This window comes from Chlorocebus sabaeus, chromosome 22 (genome assembly GCF_047675955.1).
Source record: "Chlorocebus sabaeus isolate Y175 chromosome 22, mChlSab1.0.hap1, whole genome shotgun sequence".
NCBI lineage: Eukaryota > Metazoa > Chordata > Mammalia > Primates > Cercopithecidae > Chlorocebus > Chlorocebus sabaeus.
In genome coordinates this window covers 28,080,402-28,091,295 of record NC_132925.1, presented here as the reverse complement: position 1 = coordinate 28,091,295, position 10,894 = coordinate 28,080,402, and the positions used below count along the sequence as shown (strand labels likewise).

At 35.9% G+C, this 10,894-nt stretch overlaps 1 protein-coding gene across 1 annotated transcript in view; it reads left to right on the top strand.

Moving 5' to 3' along the window:
* The first annotated feature begins 1,979 nt into the window (after window positions 1-1,979).
* IFT57 (intraflagellar transport 57) overlaps window positions 1,980-10,894 on the top strand; it is a 68,013-nt gene continuing 59,098 nt past the window's right edge. Inside the window, exons 1-4 of the mRNA XM_007985911.3 lie at window positions 1,980-2,417; window positions 4,981-5,143; window positions 5,925-6,043; window positions 10,572-10,662. Of these exons, the coding sequence (XP_007984102.3) occupies window positions 2,206-2,417; window positions 4,981-5,143; window positions 5,925-6,043; window positions 10,572-10,662 (585 nt within the window). The 5' untranslated portion in view covers window positions 1,980-2,205. The remainder of the gene's footprint in view (window positions 2,418-4,980; window positions 5,144-5,924; window positions 6,044-10,571; window positions 10,663-10,894) is intronic.

Genomic DNA, 10,894 nt, shown 5'->3' with positions numbered 1-10,894 from the left:
GTTAGCTTTTTTGTTCTCTTTGTGCCACGATTACTGGAAATACTTTATATTTTCGGGTTTTTTTATTCTTCACAGTTAAGTGGGGGAAATTATTCTTTGATACTACTTTCAAGCCAGGCTGAGTTAGTATTGTACCTGGGAAGGAAATGGCTAAGACTCTGGGAGTCGTTTTATTTCCCCCAAGTTAAAATACATATGTTGTTGGAGGATTTATCAGCTAAAAAGCAACGTTTGACTATTTCATACAGTGTTACGTAACTTCCTGAAAATGTCAGAATATCTTAAGTAGGCAGCATGCCTGGCAAGAACATCTCCCTCCCTGAGTGTAATAAATTTACTTCCCAAGTCTGAGAGCTTTTTCAGAGTCATGTAAAAAGCCACAGTTTGCTTGTTAGTTAACTTAGGACCCCAAAACATATATGTAAGCTTTCATTCTTCAGTCTTATAAAGCCATACATCTATCTTACACTACTGTGACTGTTATACAAACAGATAACACCCCCAGGCTGCACACGTGCTGGTGGTTGGGGTATGGACGTATGGGGAGAATCACTGTTCCAAAAAGGCAAAGACCCGGAAAGATCAATTTGGTAGTGGGGTAACATCAAACCCAATTTTCTCACTCAACTTTATTAAAAGCAGCTGGCTCATGACTTGTGCTAGGCAAGCAATGTTATTTATTTAAAAAGCAATTCTCAGTGGGCTCCGCTTCAGGTTATTCTCTACACAAGTCTGTAATTTTAAGTACTTCCTTTCTTTAATGAATACTTTAATGAATGTAATTTTAGGTACTTCCTTTCTTTAATGAATACTTTAATGAATGTAATTTTAAGTACTTCCTTTCTTTAATGAATAGGGCAAATGGTATTTGCCCTACTGACTTTTCACTTTGATAACCTTATTAGTATCAGAAACAAGTTAGCTGTAGATGGATTAAAATGAAAAGTGTGTTCTCATTTTTCTAACAAAAACAGGATATTGTAGATACATTTCAAATTTCAGTTATCCAAAAATGTGGCCCTTCTATACTTTGTAGTGGCAGACACAAGAGATCAGTGAGCCCTTGAAAGTCACGTTATAAACACGAACATATATGTTCAATCTCTTGTATTAAGTTTTCTTCCAAAAAACTGCCAGGCATCCACCACTTACCTCATTTTTTGCAACTGTTAAGAAAATTGCCCGATACACAATCCTTTTGAAAACTGTAAAGCTGGGCCATTTCTGTGGTCAGTTATGTACCTTTTCTTGAATTTTCTAGGTCAATAACTGCAGAATACAGCAGTAACACCCTATCTTTAGCCATACTTACAGCTTTAGGGCAGGGAAATTCCTTTTAAGACCATCTCTATTCTGCTGGATTTAACGAAGTACCCAAAAACTTTATACTACATGTAATGGGTTTGAAACAGATTAAGCAGCAGGCTGGAAGCTTAGTATTCTTGTTTTTGAAGTAAAACAAAGCCTCCCAAATGCCTCCTTTTGTTCGTTGTCTTCTTCCTCATCCTTCCAACCACTTTCCTAGCACTGGAGTAATAGCCAGGCAATGCAATACAGTACTTCAAGCTTTACAGTATACTGTTATGTGCAGCATTGCCTAGTGAGAGAAAGATACAATTAAAAAAAGAAAGAACGAGAGAAACCTCTTGTTGGAAAGTTCCTGCAGTAAAAGTGAAACCTATGGTATTGACTATCTTTACAACTACGAACAACTTCTCAATTCTGAGAAAATAAAGGTATCAGTGTGCCAGTGCAGCCTTCAATACTGCACGTCTTCACCTCCCTTTAATCCTTTTAACAGCTACTAGCTGACCCAGATGCCCGCTTAGTTGCCTTTAGCAACCACCAGGTCCAACACACCTCAAGCCAGCTCAGAGTCACTAGCCGCCTCTCCTCAGTCTTCCAGAAGCCGAGGGAGGAGAGGCAGCGGGGGGTGGGGCGCGAACGCCACGCCTCCATGAGGGGCGGCGCTGCTTCCCGACCACCATTTCCGCAGAGGGAGGGCAAGAGGCGCGCCACGGGCGACGTCTTTCAGGAAAGCCGCCCTGATTGGAGGGAAGGAGGCGGAGTCTAGTTTCCCTGGTGACGGGTTGTCCGGTGGTCGCCTGGTAACCGGTCGTGGCTGTACTGGCGGCTGCAGGGCTGGCGGCTTAGGCCGCAGAGGTCTGTGGGCCTGAGCCCACGCTGCACTCTCTCCGTCCTGCGATGACTGCTGCCCTGGCCGTCGTCACGACGTCGGGTTTGGAAGATGGGGTGCCTAGGTCCCGTGGCGAAGGGACCGGGGAAGTGGTCGTGGAGCGGGGGCCCGGCGCGGCCTACCACATGTTCGTGGTGATGGAGGACTTGGTGGAGAAGCTGAAGCTGCTCCGCTACGAGGAGGAGTTCCTCCGGAAGAGCAACCTGAAGGCCCCGTCCAGGTGGGTGCCGGTGTCCCCAAGCGCCTGGGTGCCTGCTAGCCTCCAGGGAGATGCCCTCCTTGGTCCTGCTGGGAACCAGTTCCGTGAGAGCGGGTTAGCAATTCCTTGCCTCCGTCTGCCTAGCCAGAGAAGGGCACTTCACTCCAAACTCCGGGGAGGTCCGTGGAGCTCACGCAGCCCTGACTTGGTGTTTTTGTAGAGAGAATAAATAAGTTTTGGAACGGCAGAAAGGATTGGAAGACAGCTTGCCTGTTTTTTTGTTGTTGTTGTTGTTGTTTTAACACACACGCATTACCACAAAACACAAACTGTATTTTATGATTGTAAAGATAAAACAAATACTCATTGTAGAAAACTCAGAAAAACACAAGAAAATGTCTAGAAAAATTATAAAACCGCCCAAAATCTCGTCTCCAGAGAGGAATGCCATTATCACTTAAGGCTTTTTTTTCTAGTTTGGGGTTTTTTTTTTTTTGTTATTGTTTAAGACCCTGTTTATACAACTGGGGACCGTGGGTACTTACGACCCTGTTAAGGAGCGCTTTAAATGCGGCTAGTAAATTTGTTAACTACTTGCTGTGGTTTAAAAGACTTCTGCCTTTGCAATAACCATACTCTCAGAAACTGAAAAGTGGAAAAGACGAATGACAACTATTGAATTGTCCCCTATCATAGAACCTAAAGTTCTACCCTTGTTCCGGTGGGGGAGAAGTCCAACATATCCTGAAAGCAGTGCCATTACTTGCTGAGGGTAGTGGTCGGCTAGGACCTTCTCCTCAAATCACTGTAGCTTAGCAGTAGCCAGGTAAATCAGTTTTATAGCTTTTCTTTCACTTTAATACTTACGTTTATTTTATTCCATAAAAGGCAATCAATATTAAGAATCTATAGTACTAATGTCTACAGCCAGGCTCAAATAATTTCCCTTGATAGTTTTAATCTCATTCCACTGCTCTCTTCCAATAAATTGAATTGAAAGATATGTAGGCTTTATGTAAACTGTTCATATTAAATTAGTCCATAGTCGGAGAAAAGATAAAGGAAAAAAGTAGTGTTGCTTGATCCATATTAGAAAAGGTAGTCCTGGGATTATTAAAGTGAATCGATCAGGATAGTATAGACAACCAACATTTCCTGTATTAATAAAAATGCATTTTTTTCCAAGTGTATTTTTCAAATGAAAAGAAAATGACCTTAAGGTTCTGTTGATGTCATCTCTGTGTCTTCAGGGGTTCAGCAGGACACTTTGAATCATGGATTTGTGTGGGAATATCCTAGTCTAATCGTTCTCAAAGTGTGATCACCAGACCAACAGCATCAGCATCACCTGGGCACTTACTAGAACTGAAATGCCTCAGGCCATTTCCCAGGTCTATCTACCTTTTCAGTAATTATAAGGATGGGGACTAGTGGTCTGTTTCAGTAAGTCTTCCAGATGATTCTGATGGACACTAATATTTGAGAACCACTGTCCTAGGTTTACAGTATCTATTGGTGTTCATTCCTGTGCCCTAGAGGAGTTATCTGCCAATAAGGAAAAGATGACTTTTTGGTGGGTGGGTGCTTTGAAAGGATAGTGAGCATATACCTGGAAGGAATTCATGGCCTTTTTTCTTCCCAACTTTCTGTTATCTTCCAGAACATTTACACTTATCCTGCAGGATAAAGTTTGAGAAACATGAAGGAGTACACGACTGATCTTTATGACAATGATTATAATAGTTGTAAATACATTGCAAACATAATAATGATAGCTACACATGAACAAGAAAAATAAGATCTTTGATTAAACTGACTTGAATGTTGTTGCTAGTGAGTTTTATTCCCATAATGTTTAGGTATAAATCATACTGATCCTCGTAGAACTGTGTTTAGTAGACCAGGGGATTAAGCAAGAGCCCACAGATGTTTTTTAGATTGGTGATGTGACATTCACAGTTTCTTAATCCTGATTACACCTTATAAACATGTAGAAAGCTTTTGAAATATACCCCATACTGGGCCTACACTCACTGAAGTTCTGATTTAATTCATTCATGAGGGAAGAAGCAATGTTTGGCCAAGTACCAGTATTTTTATTAGCTCCTCAGGTGATTGAATATGCAGCCAAGATAAAAACAAATGTTTACCATAGGTGATAGGTTAGAAAGAGTAAAAATGCATAATGAGTAATCTTTTGAGATCTCTTTTAAACTCTGAGGTTCTTCCAGATTACCATTTTCGTTAATAAGGTACTAACGTATTATTACTGACACTTAAATCATTTTGGCAAAAACTCTACATGCTCTGTGCTCTAACAGGCACTACATTTCCCGGGTGTAAGGTCTTTGATCTAATATTTTGGGTACAGTAGTAATTGCACTAATCCTGATGATTTAAAAATTTAATGTGAGTGCTGTGGATTACTGGAAACTTGAAAGGGTGAATTATTGAGGCCTTTTGATTTGATGATCATTGGGGGGAAGAAAGATTGTTGGACAGTTGTGAATTCGGCCCTATTAGTTATTATAGACTTATTTGCATTATTTCACATACACCCCCATTCCTCCTTGTTTTGAAACAGACACTATTTTGCACTGCCTACCAACCCTGGTGAACAGTTCTACATGTTTTGTACTCTTGCCGCTTGGTTGATTACTAAAGCAGGACGTCCCTTTGAGCAGCCTCAAGAATATGATGACCCTAATGCCACGATATCTAACATACTATCCGAGCTTCGGTCGTTTGTAAGTGTAAACAACCCTTCTTTCTCCATGTTCTCAAGTTATGAATGTTAACACTGATAATTTAATAACAAATGCTAGCCATTTAGATGACTCCTCTGTAAATATAATTATGAATTTATTTTCAGGTAAAACCTCCTTAAAATAGTTTGTATTATAACATTAATGTCACTTCTGAAAATGTTCAGTATATACTCTTTATTAGCCCAAAGTAATATATACATATATATATATTAAGTCTTGATATATCTGAGAGGTAAATTTTGGAATGGTTAATTCTTGATGTAAAAAATGATAATTAAAAAATATACCCTACAAAGTCAAAACACTTTATATTCTGAAAGGGAACTTGTACTTAAGACCATGATAGCAGTTGTGCTTTTTCATTTTTGACTTCTCCTGGGCAGGCAGTAAGATATTTTTGGTACAAATGTTATTAATTTTTGACAAGTGAATCATTCTGTCCTTAACATAGTTATTTAAATAGTTTTACTGGTTTCTTTTCACTCTAATAAGATCAATAATTTGTTCTGCTATAATGTTACTGCCTTTTAATTTGATACATTTAACAATAAAAATCTTTATTTTCAGTATTTTTATGTATCAATAGGTTACAAAGACTTGAAATGGATTTCTATGAAGCAATGTAATTACAGTTATTGTAAATCATTTGAAAGAAAAGTGATACATCCATTCAGCAGTTCTTTGCTTAAATTTTGACATTTGGAGTATAACTGACAAATAATACCCTGTTTTTTCTTTTGTTTTTTCTTTTGTTTTTCAGGGGAGAACTGCAGATTTTCCTCCTTCAAAATTGAAGTCAGGTTATGGAGAACATGTATGCTATGTTCTTGATTGCTTAGCTGAAGAGGCATTGAAATATATTGGTTTCACCTGGAAAAGGTAAAAAATTACCCAACCTGATAATAGTAATTTTATGTGAGTATTTTCCTCTGAGGGTGCAGAGCTATTTAATTGAACATAAAAGAATTATTTCCTTTTGACTATTCTAAATTGAAAATGCCACAGATAATTAAGAAAAACCAGTATAGACAAAATTAGAATGTCTGATGTCTTCAAAACTAATTATGAAGTAATGTGTTACATATTATTGTGCCCCTTCCCTGTTCAAATATGTAATTATTGAAGGTTTAACTGTGACTATGTATCTTTGTAAATTCTGAACATTTTTTTTAAAGTCTCTTGTACATGTGTTTACACACATAAGCATAATATATACACAGAGGGAACTGATAGCTACAGATTTAAGGAAAAAATTGAAATTAATATAGTACTTTAAGTGGGATTTTCTCCTTTGCTAGTAGTTACTGGGCAAGAATAATACTGAAGAAACTACCTGACACTCTCCTAGATGTTGTTCATTGCTTTTGTGTCCAACCTGACAGTGCTTTGTTTATTTCTATTATTATATTTATTATTATATTTATCATATGGTATAAAATTGTTCTTTACTATTCTGATGTTCTTGCTAGAAATCATGAAATCTTCACAAGTACTCTGTTAGCATAATGCTTGGTCTGTCTTAGATGTTTTAATAGATATTGAGCATATAGATGAAATAGAACATTTGGAAACTCAATTTATAGAGATTATAATTAGAAAACATAAATTTTATGCTCTGCAGTTTGGGATTTTTAATAGGTTAGAATGTAGAAGGCACTATTCAGGTAAATTATGAGTAAGCAGTGATTTTTTTTTTTTTTTTTCATTAGAACTAACTTCTGTAGAAAGATGTGTGTGTATATATACACATATATATAAAATTCCCTGTTAACATTTTAATGTATATTCAATTATATTCTTTTAGGTATAATCTCCCTATTAAGTTTAATAACTTCCTTGAATTAGGTTATCATTGGGATGAGCCATATGAAATTACTCGTATTCATCTATTTTTAAACTAAAACAATGGCAATTTCATATGCTTCAATCCAAACATTATTATTTAGTACAATATAAAGAATGACTACATGGTGCATAATACTTTATTAAATTTCAAGAGAAAATAAGTTATGAGATGTGCTGCTGTATTTAGCATTTTAAAAAACTACTAAATTCATAGCCTAATATATTCTAAATTCACCAGAAGCTGTGGTGTAATATCTCAAACACTATTCTATTTTGCACTTCCTTTGTTTCTCAGCACATCTTATTCCTGGCCTATGTATTGTAATTTGGATAATTTATTTTTTAGTTTTGTTTTTAATTGATACATAACTGTGCAAATTTTGGAGTACAATGTGATGTTTTGATACATGTGTACAATATACAATGATCAAGTTAGTGAAATTAACATATTCATAATTTCAAATGTTTATCATTTTATTGTGGTGAGAACATTCCAAATCTCTTTGAGCTATTTTCAAATATATATTATTAATTAATATATAATATTGTTAACTGTAGTCACCCTACTGTGCATTGGAGCACTAGAACTTATTCCTTCTAACTGTAACTTTGTACTCACCCACTTTGACCAACTTCTCCCCATCCTCCCTTTCCCCTACCCTTCCCATCCTATGGTAACCACTATTATACTCTCTACTTCTTGTCTTTCTGTGCTTGGCTTATTTCACTTGACATAATGTCCTCCATGCTTATACAGATTGCTACAAATGACAGAATTTCATTCTCTTTTATGATTGAATAGTATTACACTGTGAAAATAGGCCACATTTTCTTTTTCTATTCAACCTTTTCTGGATACTTAGGTTGGATTCCATATCTTGAGTATTGTGAATAGTGCTGCAATAAACATGGGAGTGCAGATATCTCTAACATACCGATTACATTTATTTTAGATATATAATCAGTAGTGGGATTGTTGGATAATTGAGTAGTGCTACTTTTAGTTTTTTTGAGGCACCTCCATAGTGTTTGCCATAGTGTCTGTACTAATAATTTACATACCCACCAACAGTGTTCAAGGGTACCCCCTTCTCCATATCCTCATCAGGCTTTGTTATTTTGAGGGGTGAGGGATTGGGTAATCCCCATTCTAACTGGGTTGAGATGATATCTCATTGTGGTTTTGATTTGCATTTCCCTGATGATTAGTGATGTCGAGCATTTTTGCATGTATCTGTTGGCTATTTCTATAGTACTTTTTGAGAAATGTCTATTAAGATCTTTTGCCCATTTTAAAAATTGGACTAGTTTTTGTTGTTGTTTTGCTATTGAGTTGCTTGAGTTTCTTATACATACTAGATGTTAACTTCTTGTCAGATGCGTGGTTTGCAAATACTTTCTCCCATTCTGTGGGCTGTCTCTTCACTCTTTTGATTGTTTCCTTAAGTTTGATGTAATCGTGTTTGTCTATTTTTGCTTTTATTGCCTGTGGTTTTGAGGTCTTATTCAAAAAATTCTTGCCCAGACCAAAGTCATGAAGTGTTTTCTCCCACATTTCCTATTAGTTTCAGTTTCAGATTGTATATTTAAGTCTTTAATCCATTTTGAGTTGGTTTTTATAAGTGGTTAGAGGTAGGGGTCTAGTTTCATTCTTTTGCGTGTAGATATCCGGTTTTCCCATTACTATTTGTTTTTCTTTTTTTGTTTTTTAGCACCATTTATTGAAGAGACTGTGACTTGGATAACTTATAAGGACTATGTTTAAATGAGGAATAAAAGGAGGGAGCTGAAAAGTAGTCAACATTAGAGAATATATCAGCTATGTAACATGTAAATGAGATAGACATTACATATAGATGAATTTTTTATATCTCTAAATGTCAAAATGAATCCTGGAAGAACATGGCCTTTGAGATATTTTCTAATTAATGAAAAATTAGGAAATTTATTATTTAAGATGATTGATTTAGTTCACAGTATTTTGCATAATAGTAAATGTTGATTTTTGTATTCTGTTAACATGATTGAGGCGTGAGTTTTCGTGTTTTACGACAGGGTTTCACTCTGTCGCCCAGGCTGGGGTGAACCTCTGCCTGCTGGGCTCAAGCGATCCTCCCACCTCAGCCTCCTGCACAGCTGGGACTACAGGTGCACACCACCACTCCCAGCTAATTTTTAATGTTTTTTTGTCAAGACGGGGTTTCGCCATGTTGCCTAGGCTGGTCTCAAACTCCTGGTCTCAGGCAGTCCACCCGCCTTGGCCTCCCAAAGTGCTGAGATTATAGATGTGAGCCATCACACCCAGCCAGGTAGAAGTTTTTAATACAAGTTTTCTCTCTAGCTTTGTTACTGGATAAAAAAAGAAAAAAAAATTTTTCATAAATAAACCCAAATACATTTGAGTACTTTTAATATAGGATATGTGTCATTAATCTTGATGAATACATAATTTTTCAAAGTTTAATGTTAGGACCACTAATTTTACATTTTGGAAATAAGAAGAAAGCTGGAATCCTTCTTATTACCTGTGTTAAAATAAACTTCAGATTGATCAAAGGTGTGAATGTGAAAAGTAAAACTATAGAAGTATTAAAAGACCAGAGGAGTACAGGGGTTGTAGTATGACAGACAGCCTCAAATATATGATGTTAAAGCGAGGGTCTGTGCAAGAAAAGGTTACCAACTCTATCTAATAAGAACTGTAACAATCTTGAATAGCCAAGCTTATAAGTAATATACTAGGGGAATAATTTTTGAGAGATTAGGCAAAACATTAATTTTCTTAATATACAAAAAGCCAAAAAGTAAAGAGCATAAATAGACACTTCACCATAAAAGAAGTGCAAATAACCAATGAAAATATGAAAAGATGTTCAATCACTTTCATGCCAAAGAAATGCAGTTAAAACAAGAATGAGATTTTTTTCACGTGGTTGATGTGCTAAAATTAAAGTTTGTATTATTTATCATATTGGTGAATATATGGAAATAGAGTCACTCTCCTTCAGTATTGTTTGGAGTCTAAATTAGGGTAACATTTTGGAAGCCAATTTTGGCAGTATATAGCAAAACAATAACATGTACAAAGTTGTTTATCCAGCTATTTCACTCGAACAAATTTATTCTGAGTGGTATGTGCAATGATAAATGTACAAAGACGATCTTTGCAATATTGTCTAGCAAAATAATTAGAAGCCTCCACGTTCAGTCATAGGCTGCTGGTTACATTAATTATGGTATTGATTGTTCAATGAAATACAGTACAGGTATGTAAAAAATAATGAGAAATACATATGTATTTAAATATGGTGTATTGGTGAGAAGCATTAAATTGGGTAACACCATTCGTAGTATCATCTCATTTTTTTATAAATTTGAAGATAACCACTTTTGCTTTTTACATAGAAAGTTTTAGGAAAAATACATGAAACATTTAACAGTGATTATGGAAGTGGAGTGAAAAAGGACAAAACCTGGCATAGAAGAGATAATATTTGCATTATGATTTTTTGTCTTACTAAATATTAAACTTACCATCTCATGTTTAACCTTATTATTTTAGGCCAATATACCCAGTAGAAGAATTAGAAGAAGAAACTGTTGCAGAAGATGATGCAGAATTAACATTAAATAAAGTGGATGAAGAATTTGTGGTATGTGTGTAGCTGAACTTTCTGTTCATTTTCACCTTTCGGCCACTTTCCATTCTCTTAATTTCCCCCAGACTTCCATTATCTGGAATATATTTTATTTCATTGTTTCTAAAGAAGAAAAGCTTTTAAATACAGTGCCGAGTATCATCATTTGGACTTTTGATTAAGTTAATGTTTGTATTCTCTAATGATTGAGGTCTGAATTTTAGCAGAGGTTCTTAAACTGTTCAGG